This window comes from Capsicum annuum, chromosome 10 (genome assembly GCF_002878395.1).
Source record: "Capsicum annuum cultivar UCD-10X-F1 chromosome 10, UCD10Xv1.1, whole genome shotgun sequence".
Lineage (NCBI taxonomy): Eukaryota > Viridiplantae > Streptophyta > Magnoliopsida > Solanales > Solanaceae > Capsicum > Capsicum annuum.
In genome coordinates this window covers 184,313,075-184,334,787 of record NC_061120.1, presented here as the reverse complement: position 1 = coordinate 184,334,787, position 21,713 = coordinate 184,313,075, and the positions used below count along the sequence as shown (strand labels likewise).

At 33.3% G+C, this 21,713-nt stretch overlaps 1 protein-coding gene across 1 annotated transcript; it reads right to left on the bottom strand.

The window, feature by feature from the left end:
- Positions 1-374: 374 nt before the first annotated feature.
- LOC107844960 (short-chain dehydrogenase reductase 2a) lies at positions 375-2,648 on the bottom strand. The gene is made up of 2 exons (XM_016689274.2): positions 2,467-2,648; positions 375-1,410 (listed from the first exon to the last, which is right to left on the bottom strand). Exons 1-2 carry the CDS (start codon positions 2,550-2,552, stop codon positions 576-578), a joined length of 921 nt encoding a protein of 306 aa, XP_016544760.1. The 5' UTR covers positions 2,553-2,648; the 3' UTR covers positions 375-575.
- Between the last annotated feature and the right edge of the window lie 19,065 nt (positions 2,649-21,713).

Sequence of the window (21,713 nt, the reverse complement as noted above, 5' to 3'; positions counted from 1 at the left end):
TTATGGACATTGATACGCATGAATGTCAATAATATCCCAATTTGAGCATTTGTTCAATTAAGAATCCGTTTAGCCATATTTTTTCACTTTATTTGATCGAAAATCAGAGATAAAAATTTCAAATTCAATTTAAAATTATATTTTAATATTTTAAAAATAATTTATAACCTATTTTCTAACTTAGTTTTCAGTTTTAAATTGTACTAAGTAACATAAACATTATTTCAAATATTTTTTTTGTAAAAATATAATCGAAAAAAATACATCATCAATCAACTCCATAAATTTCAAATAAAGTTAAAAAGTTTGGAATCTATTTGCCAAACCTACCAAATAACTTTTATCCCTATACAAAAAAAGGGCAAAACCAATAAGGCAAAAGGTCAACTAGTTAAGCTGACAAACTTATAATTAATTTCTTCAATCAAATTGGAGAAGAAACAAAAAGGAAGAAATTACATCAACCCAACGAATCTATATGTTAAGCTCTTTAATTAAGTTAGAAATCCAATTTTACTAATCAATCCCCCCGCACCCTCCCACTCCCCCACCAAAAAAGAAAAAAAAAAAATTCATTACAAACCAACACAATTTCTTGAAGTAGTAACACCACCATCCACAACAAGATTATGACCACTCACATATCTTGATTCATCACTTGCTAAATATAAAGCTGCCTCAGCAATATCTTTAGCCTTTAAAGTTGTCCCTTTTAAATTCCCCAAACTCGTCACAAATTCTTCAATTTTCTCCACTTCTTTTTCACTAGGCAAACCAATATTCATTTCCCCTTCTTCTTCATCATCACTATGGCTCCATGCATTAACCAACATAGATGTAGCCACCCCAAATGGTGAAATACAGTTAACTCGAATCCCATAACGCCCTAGCTCGCATGCGACATTCTTCGTTAGCCCTACTATCGCGTGCTTGGAAGCCGTGTACGTGTGTGGCCCGAGTCCTCCCAAGACACCGGCCACACTAGACGTTGAAATGATGCAGCCGTGGCTTTGTGGGATCATAACACGAGCCGCGTGCTTCATTCCTAACGCGGCTCCACGTACATTAACGGACATGACACAATCAAATTCGTCAGGGTCAAAATTAACTATTCTCTTCTTTTGGCTTGATTGACTCCCTAGGACACCAGCATTGTTGAATAAAATGTCGAGGTGTCCGAATTTGGCCATCGTCGAGTCAATTAAGTTCTTGATATCGTCTTCAGATGTAACATCACAATGAACATAAGTTACTGATGATGAAGGAGACAACATATTTGCTAATGTATTGCCTAGGATGTCTTCTACGTCTGCTATTACAACTTTGGCTCCATGTTTCGCAAAGAGTCGCACTGTAGCCTCTCCAATTCCTCTAGCTCCACCTGTTACAATCGCGACCTTTCCTTCTAACCTGTACAAGTTACATAAGAAAGGTCATCATAAAGCTGTTCAATAAAATTAGTGGTCTAAAACCTAATTCTACTTAAAACTGGAAAACATAGAAACAAATAATGCATAACTGCATAAGCACGTCATAGGAGGAAATATCAACACTGAAAGTAGAGGTGACTAGGTAAGTGAACTAGTTACTCCCTTTATTCGTTTTTCCGTATCACATTTCGCTTCTCAAGAATTAAATTGCATAAATTTTGACCAACATGATGTATTTTTTTAATTATAATTTAATATTTTAAATTTAGATTTTTCGAAACTATATACAAAGATACTATAAATTAACATCTATTTTGAAAATTAATTAAATTGACAAAAATAAGAAAGTAGTAAAGGGTAAGCACCCAAGCTAGGTGGTTTGACACTTCAATTTATAAATTATAAATTAGTCAGCAACCTTAGCTGGTGCTTGATTGTTGAGAATGTGGACTAGAATATTGAAAAGCCTGAATATATAAAGCTTGAAAATATTAAAGTATACATGCAGCTTTCTTTTCATTAGAAAAAAGTTTGTCAAAAAATATTTTACTTTTATTTCTTCTTTTGAACTCAACGAACTACAAAAGTTGGGATTTCCCCAAAGTTGCTATGGGGAAGTTTTTGGACCTCACCTCCCTCATATGGTTTATTTCAACTTCTCTAAGATTATTTGGGAACTGATAACCCAAGACTAGTTCTGGTATTCCTTAATTTTAGTTTCTAATATATTTGGATTGTTTTGAAGCAAAAAGAAGGAACGTAACTAAGGAATTTGAAAATATAGTACCTATGATACAACTCCTCCCAAACTCCATAACTCTATTAATGATGCATATTAAGTATTATTAATATGTTATCATGTTTCCCAAAAAAGGAGGTAAAAATAGGATGTTTACTGCTTTTCATGCAAAAGAATGCATGCATAAGCCAAATAAAATACGCATTTATATAGGATGAGAATATATTTGTAGGAGCAAATTAAAAGAAAAAAGAGCTAGGAAGCTACTAGTTAAGCTAGCTTATAAATGTTAATTACCTTTTAGTAAAGCTTGGAGAAGTAGTTTCTTTGCCCATGGAATGAACTCTTGCAAATGTTTTTTCAGGCATCAATTGAGCAGGCATGATTATAGAAATAAGGACAAATTAAAGAGGAAAGAGGAGTTATATATATATATATATATATAAAGTAAGTGATAGAAATAGAATATGAGAATAGGTGGATTATACTTTGAAGGAATGGGAATTTATAGGGGATTTTCATTAATCTAACCCCACCCCCTCCTTTTATGGGGTGGGTGGGTGGATGGGGAGGGGGTTCTAATTTCTTGGCAATTTCCCTCAAAACCTTAACCAATGTATGCTTGTGCCTCACTGCTAAAACACAGCTATACAATTTTCACTTTCCACCTTACCCATGTGGTCATAGTATTTTCATAGAAGTATTGTTGTCTTTGAGGAGTATAGGTAAAACTCTTGAAAATGTGAGATTTGTACTAAAACGTATGATAAAAAATAAAACCCTACTAGTTAGATTTTATTCTGAACCTCGTGCATAGCAAAACTTTTAGTGTACTGGATTATTTTTTGTATGATAACATATAAAGGTAATTTCAAAGAAAAATAGTTCATTTTGCATAAGACTTTTTATTGCTTTCCGTACTTCTTTAAAGTTAAGTTGATCGATGCATGATCTAATACATAATGTAAAATTTCTTTATATTGTCAATGTATAACATAATTTTTTTTTTCTTTTTGGATCCGAAATTATACTCATATATTGATTTACCTATCAAGAGGCACACATTAAATGTTTTATTCAAATATCAAGCAAACGTATGACCAATTGAAGTAAGTGAATATGCAACAAGTATTGTTGGACATTTATTTTTATTAACATGAATAAATAAAGATGGACGAAGAAAGTAACGATTCGTGCTCAATTAAATAAATAATCTAGCTCTTGGAGATCTCTAAACTAGGTGACTTCACCTATATATGTATATATAGGTATATATATAAGATAATATCCTTTGGTCATACACCTAACTATAAGCAAGTACATATTTAACATACTAACTCTTCAATTATTGTAAATACATCTACTTATCCCTTCTTTTATTGGCACATATTGGTACTTGATGAAGGCAGATTACATATTGATCTTTTAATATCCTTTAGAAATCATAAATAATAAGGAAAAACTGCTTATTTATCCTTTGAGAATTTTTTATATAAATTTACAAACTTATTTACACTTTTAAAATAAATCAATTTTAATGATAAAATGAGAATAATAATTAATTCTATCTTGATTTTATTAATTGACAAGTAATTTCCAGACAATTATTTGTAGGATTATGGAGAACTATTAAAAGAAGTACGTAGCTTTTTGCAAAAACGGAAAGCATCAGTTTTTGCTGTCAATTTTTGTGTGCAAGAAACTTTTGACTTTTGAATCAGCATAGCAACTTTTTTTTTTTTTTTTTTTTTTCAAAAAGGCCAAATTTGTTTTGCAGGTTAATTTAATAAATTATCTCCTGGTTTTTTTTTTTTTAATTTTTTTTAGTTTAAGTCACTCAATTGTTTATCATAGTAAAAAAGTTGGTCAATTTCACAGAAGTATCACGAAACTACTTTTATAATCAAGATGCATGTCACTCAATTTTAGAGTACTATTAAATAAAGTCATTAGGAGGAAACTAAAATAATTTTTCGTGCTATAAAATAAAAACTTAGTATAATCCTTCGTGAAATTAACCATTAATTTACTAAATTTGAAAAGATTCATACAGGTCATGTAATCCAAGAGGAAATTATATAATATTAGTCAAATTGTACAAGATCCACCCAGCTAGACCTATAAGAAAACCAAGAGGAAAGAGAATCCAGGAAAACAGGAATAAATTGAATTAAGTATAATATAAGTTGGTTATGTGCTGTTGATCTGATCCTTGAATAGGCATGCAACTATGTGCATAAAGTAATGTTATTCTTCCTTCTACAGCAACAGGAATCTGTATACTAGAAAAAACCACTTCAACTAGTTCAAGTTTAAGAATAAGAACACAATGAAATATAAAAAATACCCTCAACCCAAGATCAAAGTGATCTTTATAAGAGGTGTATTTTATTTTCAGAAATAAAGATGAAACAAAAATAGCCAAGTCGCCCGAATTCACAAACTTTTCTTAAGGAAATAATTCCTTTCGCTGTACCCGAGGTTGTGGAATTTTCCTCCCAGGATAACCAAACAAATCAACTGTAGCGGTACCTCAAACTACTGGAATATCTTCGAACTCACTGAACGTTTTGAGTGATCACACAGAATATTTTGAAGGCAAGAAGAGTGTTTTTATTCTGTAATTTTCGTATTTAAACCTGTGAATAAAAACAGGTTTATATAGCCACAACATGCCTCTTCCGAAAAAAGGCAATGGTTCACTTTAAAGGTTGCACCTCTTTCTGAAAATTCATGTCTGTTCATCAAAGAGTGCATCTTTTCTTGAACAGTTATATCATTTCGTAAAACAGTGTGTTACTTCGTTGAAGGATTGCATCCTTCTAAAGCATGCATCAGTTCATGAAGCAGTGATCAGTTCACTTGAAGCAGTGCAACTGAAGCATCAGTTCTGTTCAAAACATTGCAACTGTTATTGCATGCATATTATATAAATGGAGTATCAGAAAAAGATAGATCTCATCAATCGATCATTTTTCAAATCCAAATCTAAATCCAAATTCGAATCCAAATCCGAATCCGAGCCGAGCGATCGAGCGGCGATGACGGCGCGAGGCATCTCTTATTTCTTGTCTCACTTACCATGTGGAGTAAGTGTTATTGATTATAAACACTTCCAAGTTCTCTTCTTCCACCAATGTGGGAGAAAAAGTAAACTTTCTAATTTGGGAGTACACTTTCCATTTTAGTGTCTCCTTCCCTCCACTATTTTACTCTCCATTTTTTCATTCACATTTCTTTCATATACTATGAACCCAACAATCCCCCATATGAATGGGGAATGACTATTTTTTGTAAAAGTTTTACGGACAAATATGTGATCATCAAGCAAAGACTGATTGCATCTGGATAAATGGATTTTCCTTTGAACTTTTCGTAGTGAACATGCATCGGATGCACTCGGTCAATCGATAGATTTGATATCTTTGAACCATTGAGCTTTAATGTACACCTAGACAATACATGCCACACAACCAACCTTTTAACGTTTATGGTTCTCACAATTTTATTTTTTTCAGCCATGAACACGTTCCGGTTTCGTGAGAGCTTAGAGAATAGGCCTTTACTAACATTCTCCTTGAAGCGGCTTCCACTTCGCCCTCACATAGGTGATTTCTAAATGCTCAATCCTATAGATTAAACTATTTGGTCAAATCTGCCAAATTTAGATAATCATTAAAAGACTTTTCACCTTATGTCTTATCCTAGTTTAATATACATTGTCTACATCATGAGAATGAATTGGGTAATTGACAATGTTAAACCTGTCACACACAACTTTGTTTGATCTCCTTGAACCTAGCTCTTGGGATCTCCAGTCTACTAGGTAGAGTTACCCCATGCTGACTTATCCTAGGCCTTAAACTCATTCCCTTGGATGTCCTTTCCACTCATTCTCTAGATAGGCCTTTTGTAAGTGGATCTGACATATTATCCTTTGACTTTACGTAGTCAACAGTGATAATTTCACTAGAGAGAAGTTCCCTAAAAGTATCATATCTCCATCGTATGTGACGAGATTTACCGTTGTACATCATGCTCCTTGCCCTACCTATTGCCGCTTGGTTTTCACAATGTATACATACTGGTGTCACTGGCTTGGGCCAATACGGAATATCTTCCAAGAAATTCCGGAGCCATTCTGCTTCTTCACCGGCTTTATCTAATGCGATAAATTCAGATTCCATTGTAGAGCGAGCAATACAAGCCTGTTTGGATGATTTTCAAGAGATTGCTCCTCCACCAATAGTAAATACATATCCACTTGTGGATTTTACTTCGTTCGATCCGGTGATTCAATTTGCATCACTATATCCTTCAAGTACTGCAGGATATTTATTATAATGCAAGGCATAGTCTTAAGTGTATTAAAGATACTCCAAAACTCTTTTCATTGCCATCCAATGGGTTTTGTTGGGATTACTCTTGTACTGACTCAATTTACTAATAGCGCATGATATGTCTGGTCGTGTACAATTCATTATATACATTAAACATCCCAATAATCTTGCGTACTCAAATTGTGATTCACTTTCACCTTTATTCTTTCAAAGTGCAAATCTTACATCTAATGGAGTCTTGGCAACACCGAATTCCATATACTTGAACTTGTCAAGTACATTTTTGATTTAATGAGACTGTGACAATGCTAACCCTTGTGGAGTTCAATGGATTCTTATACCTAAGATCACATCTACAACTCCAAGGTCTTTCATATCAAACTTGCTCTCGAGCATTCGTTTGGTTGCATTTATGTCAGAAATGTCTCTGCTGATGATCAACATATCATCCACATATAAACAAAAAATGACTTGGTGATTTGGAGTGTCTTTAATATAAACGCATTTATCATATTTATTTATCTTGAACCCATTTGCCAACATGGTTTGGTCAAACTTCGCATGCCATTGTTTAGGTGCTTTCTTTAGTCCATACAATGACTTAATAAGTCTACACACCTTATTCTCTTTTCCTGAAATCACAAAACCCTTAGGCTATTCTATGTAAATTTCTTCCTCCAATTCTCCATTTAGGAATGCGGTTTTCACATCCATTTGATGATTTGAAGATCATATACCGCAACCAAGGCAATTAACATTCGAATTGATGTTATCCTTGTTAATGGTGAGTATGTATCGAAGTAATCAAGGCCTTCTTTTTATTTAAAGCCTTTTACTACAAGTCTTGCCTTGTATTTGTCAATAGTACCATCCGCTTTCATCTTCCTTTTGAAGATCCATTTGGAACCTAAAGGTTTATTTCCGGGAGGAAGATCAACCAATTCTCATGTATGGTTGCTTAAGATTGAATCAATCTCATTATTGACTGTCTCTTTCCAAAAGGAAGAGTCCGAAGATGCAATCGCTTCTTTAAATGTTTGAGGTTCATTTTCTAAGAGAAATGTTACAAAATCCGATCCAAATGAAATAGACGTTCTTTGATGTGTACTACGTCTTGTATTTTATTCATTATGTACATTCTCACTTGGTTCATCTTGAGGTCGTTTAAATCCCCTACTAGACTGTTCATGTCTAATTTTATAAGGGTAAATATTTTTAAAGAATTCAGCATTGTCTGATTCAATTACCGTATTTTCATTAATATCCGAATGTTCGAACTTATGAACCAAAAATAAACATGCTTTACTACTTTTAGCATATCCTATGAATACGCAGTCCACAGTCTTAGATCCTATCTTAACCCTTTTAGGCATAGAGATTTGGACCTTTACTAGACACCCCCACACTTTGAAATATTTCAAGTTGGGTTTCCTTCCTTTCCATTTTTCATAAGGAATTGATTGTGTCTTACTATAGGAAACTCTGTTGAGTATACGGTTGGTTGTAAGGATAGCCTTCCCCCATAAGTTTTGCGGTAAATCGAAACTTATAAGAAAGGTATTCATCATTTCCTTCAAAGTTTGGTTCTTTCTTTCCGCAATTCCATTAGATTGAGGTGAATACGGGGTCGTAGTTAGATGGACAATTCCATTCTCTACACATATTTTGGCGAAAGGAGATTCATATTCCCTGCCCCTATCACTTCTTATCATTTTTATCTTTTTATCTAACTGATTTTCAACTTTAGTTTTATATTGCCTAAACGCATCTATTGCTTCATCCTTACTATTTAGAAAATAGACATAACAATATCTAGTGCAATCATCAATAAAAGTTATGAAATACTTTTTCCCACCACGTGATGGTGTTGGCTTCATATCATAAATGTTAGTGAGTACTTAGTCTAAAGGATTGAAATTCCTTTCAACAAACTTATAAGGATACTTTGATTCAACACACGTTTGACACTTTGATTTATTGCACTCAAAGTTTGGCAAAACTTCTAAGCTAATCAGTTTTCGTAATGTTTTGTAATTAACATAGCCTAAATGTTCATGCCATAAATCATAAGACTCAAGCAAATAAGAAGAATTTGAACTTTTATTTATTTCAACATTCATTACATTCATCTTATAAAGGCCCTTGGTGAGATAGCCTTTTCCTTCATATATTTCTCCTTTGCTAATTATAATTTTTTCAAAAATGGTTACACATTTGAATCCGTTCTTGTCTAGAAGTGAAACAAAAATTAAATTCCTACGTAACGCCGGAACATAAAAGACATTGTTAAGTGTCAAGACCTTTTCTGAAGCCATTTTCAAGCATATTTTTCCCGTTCCTTCTACCTTAGCAGTAGTGGAGTTAGCCATGTAGATCATTTCTTCTACTTGAGCCGGAGCAAATGACGAAAATAACTCTTTGTTGGCACATACATGGCGGATGGCACCAGAATCCATCCACCATTCGCGAGGATTTCCCACCAAGTTGCATTCTGAGAATATAGCACACAAATCATAGCATTCTTTGTTGGAATCAATCATATTTGCTTGATCCTTTTTCTTGCCTTTCTTTGAGGCACGACAATCCGTGGACTTGTGGCCAATCTTGCCACAATTGAAGCATTTTCTCTTGAATTTCTTCTTGGGTTGATGGCTTCCTTGTTCATCTTTCTTTCTTTTCTTAGAATTATTTTGACCATCTTCTACAATATGTGCTCCATTAATTGTAGAATTCCCTTTTGACCTTCTCTCGGAAGCCTTATTATCCTCTTCAATACACGGTCAGACAATAAGATCTTCAACAGTCATCTCCTTGCGTTTATGCTTCAAGTAGTTTTTGAAGTCTTTCCACAAAGGTGGTAGCTTCTCAACTATAGCTGCTACTTGAAATGTATCATTCACAATCAAACCTACAAAACAGTTTATGTTAGTATTAAGAACATTTTTAATTTGTTCAACTAAGTTATTTTTCAAAGATATACCTTCTGCTAGGAGATCATGTATGATGACTTCCAACTCCTGGACTTGAGAGACAACCGATTTGCTATCTATCATTTTAAAGTCCAGGAACCGTGCAACAAGAAATTTCTTAATTCTCGCATCCTCTGTTTTATATTTTCGTTCAAGTGCCCCCCACAATTCCTTCGATGTCTTAGTTCCACTGTAAACATTGTAGAGGTCGTCTTGGAGATCACTCAGAATATAATTCCTGCAAAGGAAGTCTGAATGTTTCCAAGCTTCTACAATTATGAAACACTTTTAGTCTGAGGTTTCCTCGGGTACCTCAGGAGCGTCTTCGCTAGTTAACCGTTGCAGACACAAAGTGGTGAGGTAAAAGAACATCTTTTGCTACCATCGCTTAAAGTCAATGCCCGCAAATTTTTCAGGCTTCTCCGCCGGTGCCATTGTAGGCGGAGCATTTGTGCGACTTGATGTGGCAATATTAGTTACCCCCACAGACGTTGCTGCATCTTGCATTTGACTTTCGCTTATCATTTTTTCTGTCACCACAAGACAGAAAAATTTAGTATTTTCAGAATACTACTTATAAAGTTAAATAACTTCTAAACTTTTCTTCTTGTTTCTAGTTAACGATGAAGTTTTTATAACTTCAAATCACCAACCGAGTGAACTTTAACTTGTGATGAAGATTTTATGTTTTCTAATCACTAGTTAAATTCAAGCGGAGTAGAAAACTTAAAGCTTTAATCTCTAAAATCAAGTAATACAGATTTTGTAAAATTATTTCCTTAAGATTGTTATTCTTCCTTCTACGGGTACAAGAATCTGTATACTAGAAACAACCACTTCAACTAGTTCAAGTTTAAGAACAAGAACTCAATGAAGTACAAAAAATAACCTCAACCCAAGATCAAAGTGATCTTTATAAGAGGTGTATTTTATTTTCAGAAATAAAGATGAAACAGAAATGGCCAAGTCGCCCGAATTCACGGACTTTTCTTAAGGAAATAATTCCCCTCACTGTACCCGAGGTTGCAGAATTTTCCTCCCAGAATAAAATGGCCAAACAAACCAACTGTAGCGGTACCTCAAACAACTGGAATATCTTCGAACTCACTGAACGTTTTGAGTGATCACACAGAATATTTTGAAAGCAAGAAGAGTGTTTTTATTCTGTAATTTTCGTATCTAAACCTGTGAATAAAAGCAGGTTTATATCGCCACAACATGCCTCTTCCAAAAAGAGGCAATGGTTCACTTTAAAGGTTGCACCTCTTTCTGAAAATTCATATATGTACATCAAAGAGTGCATTTTTTCTTGAACAATCAACTCATTGCGTGAAACAGTGTGTTACTTCGTTGAAGGATTGCATCCTTCTGAAGTATGCATCAGTTCATGAAGCAGTGCAACTGAAGCATCAGTTCTGTTTGAAACGTTGCAACTGTTACTGCATGCATATTATATAAATGGAGTATCAAATTTTTTTTTCTGCCAAATCCGAAGCCGAGCCGAGCCGAGCGAGCAACGACGACGACGGCGTGAGGTATCTCTTATTTCTTGTCTCACTTACCATGTAGAGTAAGTGTTCTTGATTATACACACTTCCAAGTTCTCTTCTTCAACCAATGTAGGAGAAAGAGTAAACTTTCTAATTTGAGAGTAAACTTTCTAATTTGGGAGTACACTTTTCATTTTAGTGTCTCCCTCCCTCCAGTATTTTACTCTTCATTTTTTCATTCACACTTCTTTCATATACTATGAACCCAACAAGTAACACAAATACAACAATAAAATATCCCGTAAAATCCCAATGTATAACACAACTACAACAATAAAATACCCCATAAAATCTCACAAGTAAGGTATGAGAAAAGTAAAGTATACACAAATTTTATCACTACCTCGATGAGGTATGTAGAAACTATTTTTCGAAGACCCTCGACTCAAGTATAACAAATTCAGGTACTACAAAGAAGAGGCAAACAAAAAAGAAAATTTGATAACTAGCTAATAAGGAAACTATGGTGCACGACAACACTCCTATCCGACTAACCTTCTACTCTAATACGCGTCTTCCACACCCTCCTATCTAAGATCATGTGTCCTCAGTAAACTAAATACGCGTCATGTCCTGTCTAATTACCTCACCCAATACTTCTTTGACCTACCTCTACCCCACTTTAGACCAACTATCTCCAACTTTTCGCACCTCCTCACTGGGTCATTTGAACCTCACCTCATCACATGCTCAAACCATCTCAATTTTGCTTCCCTTATCTTATCCACTACGGAGGCCATTCCCACTTTATCTCGAATAACCTCATTCCTGATTCTATTACACCTATAGTATATTCACACAACATATTCATCTCAATATCTTTATCTGAGCGACATGCATCTTCTGAATACATTAGAGTTTTTGATTGCCTCCTCTGCCACATTCTTACAGTTGCTTAACATGAAAAAAATATAAAATATAATTTATCAAGTTATTATCTCTATTTATTGGGTACTTTTAAAAAAATTAATTATTATTAAAAGAGCAATTCCTTCCATTTATAATAAGTGATATTTAATTTCAGTTGGTTGCATCACTTAAAGAAAACTGCTCACTTCTAAAAAAGTTAGTACTAGTTCTTTTATATTAGTAGGGATTAATTATTATTAAAAGAGCAATTCCTTCCATTTATAATAAGTGATATTTAATTTCAGTTGGTTGCATCACTTAAAGAAAACTGCTCACTTCTAAAAAAGTTAGTACTAGTTCTTTTATATTAGTAGGGTTATTTGGTAGAGTGTATTGAAAAGTTAATGCATGCATTAGTTTAATGTGTATTAATTATACCTTGTTTGGTATATTTTTTTTAATTTTTATGTATGCGTATTGAGATGTGTATTACTAATACCTCAAAATCCATGACATTAGTAATGCAATGAATCTAATGCATTAACATAGTTAAAGACACAATTATCCCTCAAAAAATTTTTCGCATCCTTTACAACATATATATTGAGGGTTTTATGTTAAAAAAAAAAAAAAATTTCTTTTAAAAATTGTGTAATTCATATTATTTTTAATACATTGAACCAAACACTGCATAAGAAAAATACAAGCATAACTAATGCAAGCATAGCTAACACAAGCATAACTAACACAAACATTGTTAATACAAGTATTACTAATACATCATATTTTGCATTATTCTTATATATACTCTACCAAACGACCCCGTAGTTTCTTTGTTGTGACAAGATTAATGTCTTATCATAACTTATTTTGAAATAAAAAAAAACAACACCACTCTTATTATTTATAAAATAAATGAAAAACTTTTTTAGTGTCAATGGTAAAGTAGTTAAAAATAATTGACAATTATAGTTTTAAGTTCCTAAAAGAAAATATATTTTAAGATAATTTTTTAAATTAAAGCGGCAACCAAAATGAGATGGAGGAAGTATCGATGATGATGATAATTTGATTACGTGCCAGCAAAACGGACAAACAAAATTTTGCATATCTATAAACTCCATATAAATATCTTGGGATTTTGGTAAAGATCTTGTCCTATGAAAAAACAAGTTAAATTAATCTCAATTTTAGATGTAGTCAATCTTCCAGTACGGATTAATTATCCAAGAACTATATAGTATATCCATCAACTGAATTTAAGAAAGCAAAATAATAATAGTATTAATTGCAGAATGGCTCAGTCAGAAGTTCATGCTATCATGTGCCTCTGGAATTTCATCTAGGAACATGATCTCCATTTATTTCTTCCTTAATTTTATACTACTACTTGGCTTCTATACACAGCTTAGGGGACTATTTTTTAACTTTAAGTCCAAACTTTAAGGGATTACTTTGTAAACTAAATGTATAAATTTGAAGATTTTGATGGAATAAAAAAGAGTTAATACTATTTCGCGAGTTTAACATCATAACTATTATTTTTTTTTTTCACTTAAACTATTACCATCTACATATATATTTTTTCCCTATCTGAACTAACATATCATCTATTCATTTTCTGACAAACCATCTATGTAATTAAAATACATCTTGAAATTATTGATTAAACCAACTGTCATTTATTTATTTTTCTTCTATGTGGAGTATCACAATTTATCGATCAAGATGTGTTTAATATTATTATGAAAATAACTATTTATAATTTTATATCAAACAAGAGATGCATAAAGATATTCTAGTGATGGAAGGATCTTATCGAGATGGATACCAATATATTTCTTCTGATCACTTTCAATATTTTGATATAGTCATTTCTTAGTGTAAAAAAAACAGTGAAATTGTTTAGTCAAAGCCACTAGCTGTACTACATTTGTCGTTCACCTAATTGTTCGTTTTCCTATATTGCATTTATTACTACTCCTCCATTTCAATTATTCTACCTGCAAATTCAAATTTCTTCGTATTTACTCTGTTGTACTACACTACCACTACTTTTTGTTTAGTTTTGTTTAGTATTACTTGGTCATTTTATTAAAATACATTTTTAAATTATTTGATCATTTATTAAATTAAAATTAAATTAATTAAGTTTTTTATTTTATTTCTATAATTAATGTACTTTTTGAAAAATCTAATAATATCTATTTATATACCTTATGATTATTTTTTGTAATTTATCTTTATGCCCATTAATATGAACAAAGAACATAGTAGTAAAACTGATTATTTCATTTATGATTTTTTAAGTAGCGTACAAAATAAAAAGTGTTCAACTTATATGGGACAAAGAAGTATCATATATGTATTGTATTATCTTAATAAATTTAACGTTCGGATAGATTGTGCTAGGGAGCTCGCTCGCTTTGAAATCCCAGATAGAGGGACCTCTACACGATATCGTTTTCATTGTTACATAATGTAATAAATTAACAATATCTAAAGGATAAGGTTACAAGAAAAGGAGGGTACGGATAGGGATTAAAATAAAATTATTAAATAATAAATAAAGACAAAATAAGAAAAGAAAAGGATAAGTTACACAATGTAATTACACCAAATCGATTGTTACACATACAAATAAAATTTTTTATCGCTATATAACGATTGATTTAGCGATACAATACAATAAACTTTAAATAACATCATATCAAATATTTTATTTAAACTAACAATACGATAAATACTATACATACAATATGTAACAACCATCCAAACAAGCTGTTAAAGGGTCAAACACACCAAAATTTTGTAATATTGATTGCATGAGTTGAACAATGAAGGCCAGCTAATCTTTAGGCCAAACGAGAAAAGAAGGTTGAAAACAGATCACGTTTTACACCCTGAATCCTCTGCATAATTTACACCATGAACTTATCACGTTTTATTCATGGTACATCTAAACTTTGAGTCGTCTTAACCCCCCCCCCCCCCCCCCCCTAAACTTGTTATTTCAGTACGTTGCGAGACCCTTTTCGACCTACGGACCACAACATGTAAAACACGCTCTTACACGTGAAAAAAAATGCTTATGTGTCTGTCCACGAGGATAAATACCATCCACTTCCCTTATATTTATCCTATATAAAAAAAATAACCCACTTCTACCCTTAATTATCCAATTTCTCTTTTAAAAAATTATATTTTTCAGTTTTTCTCTACTCCAAAATAGTGAAAGATTGAATTTTCGTCGATCAAGTAAACTATTATCTAAAATAATTATATATTTTTTTGTGTTAAAAATATAAAATTATTTTTTCCAGTTAGTGTTTCATAGTTGTTTTCGATTAGCGTTTCGATTAGGATTTTGAGGAGATTCACATGCACAAACACATTTCTTATTATAATTAGTGGAGTAAGAAATCATAATTTAAGTTAGGGATGTACAAAAATCGAATCGATAAAAATGTTATTGATTTATTGTTATTGGGTTAACGATTTTTTAATGATTTTATTAAAAAAATTATTGAATTATTGATTTAATTTTTATATTTTTATTGGGTTTTTGGGTAAACCGATAAACCCAATAAGATTATACTAAATTATTAATTTACACCCCATATATATATATATAAGTAGGACTTTGGTTGCAACTACGATTCGATTTCTTTTCATAAGTATTTTTTCATCGGTTAAATCGAAAATCAAATCGTTAGGGACTAAAAACCGATAACCAATATAACTACAAATATTAGAAGTAATCATCTTTTTACAGAGAACCCAACAATAACCAAGAAATATTAGAAGTATAACTACAAATATATTGCTTTAATCAGCTAAGAAATATAACTATATCCGTCAAAATACACTATCTTATCAAACTAATGCACCATTACATACGTCAACATCAATTTTCAATTTAACGACACTAAACGTAAATGAACATCATCACATTATATATCAAACTAATCCACAAAATTGGCTTAAACATCTTTTTGCCTTTCAATTCTTTTTGTTGTTTGTTGGTCTTCTTCAACAAACCCAAGATCACAATATTGACTTGACGTGGAAATTCTGGATCATGCCAATCAAAAAAATTGCAACTAGTTTGAAATAGAGATTGCAATTCATAGAAAAGAAAGTTATAAAATTTACTTGTTACAAAATATATATATAAAAAAAGAGAATATAAAAATTACATACACCATAATGCATACAACTGAGGAATCTACGTCCAGGATTGTCATCTGACCATGAAATTCTCACAATTGGAGGAGACCCACACGCACAAACAAGTCTCCTATTATAATTCATGGAGTTAGAAATAAGTAGATAAAATAGAAGCAGTAGAATGGATTTTTTTTTTAGATTGAAAGTGATGGAGGAAGAGGGATGATAAATAAGAAGAGGGATAGTTGAAGTTTTTGAAAAAAATAAAGAAAATGGGGTTCTTTTTTCATTTTTTTACCATTGAAAATGCTGATTTGGCAAAAAAATAACTCCATCACGCGCGTGATGGAGTTTTAAATCACAGTTTACCACATTGGCAAAAAAGGGTCACGCAATGTAGTAAAACAACAAGTTCAGGGGGGAGGGGGAGGGGAAAGGGGGAAGGGGGGAGGGGGTATTTAGGACAAGTCAAAGTTCAGGTGTACCATAAATAAAACATGACAAGTTTAGGTGGTACTTGATACTTCTCATTCCAAATAAGTTTATATGTACACTGACAAGAGGGTTGCTCATATGGTAAACACTTTCCACCTACAACTTAAAATTAAAATTATAGAATCGAGTCAAGAAAAGAGTTAAAAAAAAAGATGGAAGAAGATCCTTGGAAGGAGTAAAAAAAGTATAAATTATAGATTTTCTAAATTATAAATGTCATAGTATCTTTTCTTGCTTCATGATTATCAGATAATCTTGATGCAATGGCAGGTCCAGGATTTAGGGGTCGTGGGTGTTCACTGAGGTTGGAATGCACATATTGACGTCTAAAATTTTAAGGTTCCACTTGAAAGTTAAATAACCTGTTGTCTCACATTTTGATGATGACTAGTTGATATTAGAGGACCAGGTCCCTCACATATCTTGCTATGGTACAGTTATAGCATCTCTACACAGTTTTATCCGCTAGTGTAATAAACTGTGCAGGTGAGCAGCGTACCTGATTAGACAACTGATCTAATCAAAATTCAACCCTGATTTCCACACTACTATAAATAGAAAAGGACGCATCTCCTTCACTAGTTTTTGCAATTCCAAGAAGTTCATGGTATCGACGAAAACTCTCTAAAGCTCAAGTACTAATTCTCTATGTGCTTAAGGTCTAGGTTTTCTTGAGTCATGTTTTACTTTGTAATTGATTTACTCAACTTATAAGAGTAAAGTTTTCTTTTGGCAGTCGAGTTCTTAGGTAGAGTTACCTAAGGCCCTTCAATTAGAGTTAATCGATTGTGAAGAGGATGAGTTATGTAGAGATAGTTGTTACAACTAGTAGAACGTAGAGTTAAGTTCTTGGAGTCTGTAATCAATGAGTTTTAATTATAGTAGAGATGGAGTGCTTGTAAGGACAAGCCGTGGTTTTTCCTCCCTTGATAAAGGAGGTTTCCAAATAAATCATTGTGTTCATTTAATTTCTGCAAGTTTTAGTTGGTTACTGTTTTATTGTTTATTCTTCTTATCCTAGGGACCTGGCCTTTAGTTGGTTGGTGCATTCCCATATTTCAAAAATTGGTATCAGAGTAAGGACATTCTAAAAGATTAACACTTAGTGTAATTTCTTGATCATGGTTGCTCCACCTAATCTGGAGGAAGGACAATCCACTACTAGACCACCCCGCTTTAATGGGCAATACTATGGGTGGTGAAAATCAGGATGTATGATTTCATTATGGCTGACAATAACGAATTGATGGATATAATACTGGATGGTCCTCACATGTATGTTAGGGTGGTTAAAGAAGGTGATATAACCAGAATGGTTGTCAAAACAAGTAGGGTATATGATGAAAAAGACCACAAGAAAATTGAAAAGAAATTCAAAGCAAAGAAATTTCTTATCTGTGGAATTAGACCTGATGAGTACAATAGAATTTCTGCTTGCTAAAATGCAAAAGAAATTTGGGACTGTCTGAGAACACCTCATGAGGTTACTATAGATGTGAAGGAGTCTAAAGTAGACACATTGACTACTCAATATTAAGCTTTCTCCATGAAACAAAGAGAAACCATTTAAGAAATGCATACAAGGTTTGCCTCAATCACCAATGAGTCATTATTTGGGTGAGGTCATTTCTTTACATAAGCAGGTAAGGAAAATCCTAGGAGTTTTTCCAAAATCCTAGGAAAACAAATTTGATTCTTTAACTGAGGCAATAAACTTGAAGACTCTCATTATTGATGAACTGATTGGAAATCTGAAGACTCATGAACTCAAGAAACAAGAAAGCCGAGAAAAGAGGGAAGCTAAAAGAGAAAAATCTCTAGTATTTAAGGCAAAGTCTGATTCAAGCAAGGAGAACATTGATGTTGCTTATTTTTCCACAAAGATTGTGAGGGCAATGAAGAAAAGTGCCTAGCTTCAAAGGAAAAGAAGCAACAACAAAAAGGGTAGTACTGTTGAAGTCTACCATAAATATGAAAAACCTGGGCATTTCATTAAAGATTTCCCACTTCACAAAATGGACTATTAGGAATATCTAAAGTTAGGATGTGACAAAGGGAAAAAGAAAGACCCAGTACCTGAAAAGTCAAGAGGAAAGATTGTAGCTGATTATGCAGTGAAACAAACTCTAGTAGTATGGGGAGATACTTCCAGTGAATCTGATGAATCTGAAAAGCCTGAAGATGTCTCCATGTTAGCAGTGGAGGATAGTGAAATTACCTATGATTTCTTGTTTGGTCTCATGGAAAAATCATATGATGAATAAGAAAATGAGGCAACTCTTTCTGATATTAAGTAAAACTTAGATAATAATTCTCCTACGAAGATAAAGAATCTTGCAAATGTGTTGATTGATTCTGTGTGTAAACTGATTGCTGAGAAAAATATTCTTGAAGAGAAAGTAGAAAATCTAGAGCTTAACTTAATTGCCTTAGCTCTCTAGTTGTCTGAAACAGAGGAACAATCCTCAAAATTGAAATCTGAGTTTAATGGACCAACAGAAGAAAATAGATGAATTTGAGGTAAAGGGAAGAAAGAAGCCTCAAATCTTCAAGTTGAGCTTGAAGAAAAATTAAAGGATTCTCAAAGAAATCTCATGATTGCATTTAAGAATGTGAGATTAAAAAGGGACCTAGTCCGTATAAGAGAAGATCTTAAAAAATCCCTAAAATAGACTACATATTCACAAATACTTTCTAATCTTACTAGTTAGGGAATCAATAATGGTAGAGGCATTGGATATTAGAATAGAACCCATGCTTTGGGTCTCAAGAGAAGTATGTTCCTGTTACTAAAAACAAAGTCAATAATCCTCTATGTACTTACTGTGGAAGGGATGGTCACTTAAAAAGGGATTGTCAAGAATGGCTTCGAGTTAGAATGAACAGTGCTAGATACTTCCAGTAGGAGAAATCTTATCCCAATGGATCCAAATCCTAATTTTTTTTTTTATAGAAGAACCAACTGCCCAGATGGACCAAGAAAGATTTAATACCTCCTTTATCTTCCTTTTGGGAACTCAAACTTAAGTGGGTTCCCAAATCCAACAAATAAACTCTGTATGCAGGTGGGAGTAAGGGAAGACAGTTAAAACGGTTTATGGATAGTGGGTGCTCTAAGCATATGACTGAAAGGACTGACTGTTTTCTCTCACTCAGGACACTTCAAGATGGAGGTGTCTTATTTGCAAATGGAAAAAAGGTTACATTCATAGTGTTGGGAAGATTGAAAGGTCTCTTAATCATGCAATAGAAGATGTGTACTATGTGAATGGTCTCAAATATAGTCTTTTGAGTGTATCTTAAATTGTGACAAAGGAAATGTGGTAAAATTCTTATCTGATGGATGCACTGTGTCAAGCTTAAAGTCTGGGAAAGTCATTATCAGAGATAAAAGGTGCAAGAATATGTATGTGGATGATCTAGACTCTGTAGATGATTGTGAATTGACCCGCATGAGTGTCCAAGGTGAAAATGCTGATCTATGGCACAAAAGACTGGACATGTAAGTTCCTGTTTGTTGAACAAGTTGATCACCAAGGACCTAGTCTGTGGTGTTCCAAAGCTTCAGTTTTTAGACAATAAGGTTTGTGATGCTTGTGTCAAAGAAAAATAAATTAAATCTTCTTTTAAGACGAAAAAGCAGGCTAGCACCTCTAGACCCTTTGAGTTGTTATATATGGATTTATGTGGACCTGTTAAAGTCCAAAGTAGAGGTGGGAAGAGGTATATGTTTGTTATTATAGATGACTATTCTAGATTCACCTGGACAATGTTCTTGAGAACTAAAGATGAAACCTATGGTGTTCTGGTGGTTTTTGCTAAGCAAATACAGATAAAGTTAAACTGCAAGATTATTGGATTCAGATCAGATCATGGCACTGAGTTTGAAAACTCTCAAGTTGTAGGATTTTGTCTGAAAATGGAATAATTCATAATATTTTTGCTCCAAGGACTTCTGCGCACAATGGAGTTGTTGAAAGAAAGAACATGATTCTCATAAAGATTGCCAGAACATGCTCATTGACAGTGGCCTTCCAAAGAACTTTAAGGCTGAAGCTGTCAACCCTGCCTATTATGTGACTAATAGTTGTCTAATCAGATCTCTCTTGACCAAAACTCCATATGAGCTTGTGTTCAGCAAAGAGCTTAAGCTTGACTATTTCAGACCCTTTGAATGCAAATGTTTTGTTCTAAATAAAGAAAAGAATGAGCTAGGGAAATTTACTCCAAAAGTGATAAGGCAACATTTGTGGGCTACTCCCCAAAAAGAAAAACATACAATCTTTTCAACAAAAGCACTCTGTGTGTGGAAGAAAGTGTACATGTAATCTTTGATGAGCCAAGTAAGCAAAGATGTACTGGAGGAGATGAAGATTATGGCATTGAAGAACTTACTCCTATTCAAAGGGATGGTATAGGTGATGTCACGACTTGAACCAGGGCCTCGTTGTGATGGGTATCTTAAGTCCATCATGGATCTGAGACCACCACTTTGCCTAGTCAAATAGAACGCAATAAACTAACAACGGATGAATTCTGAACATATAACAAGATAGAATACACAACAGTAAGAATATGCTACAAATCCATAATACTAATCCTAATCCACAGTAATCCACAAAGACTCTAAACAGACCAAAACCAATCTAAGTCGGGACATGCCTTCGACGATAGCCAAAAAAATCCAATAGAAGTAGTCTAAGTCATAAGTGAAACAAGACTTTAAAATGATAGCTCTTCCGGAGAATGGAAGCTCACCACTTCAAAGATGAATACTGACAATCCAAAAATCCTATTACTACACTGAAAAAGTAGAAGTGTCTCTGGTTTCTGCATCGAGTGGGGATACAACGTCCGGAGTTGGTTAGCGGGTTAACCACTAGCATATAACTTGGGGAAGGGATTAAATAATGCCAAGTCAAAACCACAGTAAAATCCACATGCACACATTGTACATAAATATATATAACATGCTGGTGTAGGGAACAAGGCATAGAATGCAAGTACAATATTATCCTGGACTATGTAGCTCTCCCGTCATAATAGTACCCATAGGTTATATGGGCCCTAGCTCTTACCCCCTGGTCGAGCCCCAGTACGTGAAGCCGCACGAATCGGAGAATAATCATGTGTATATATAATCACGGGGACTTATACACCAAGTAACCGAG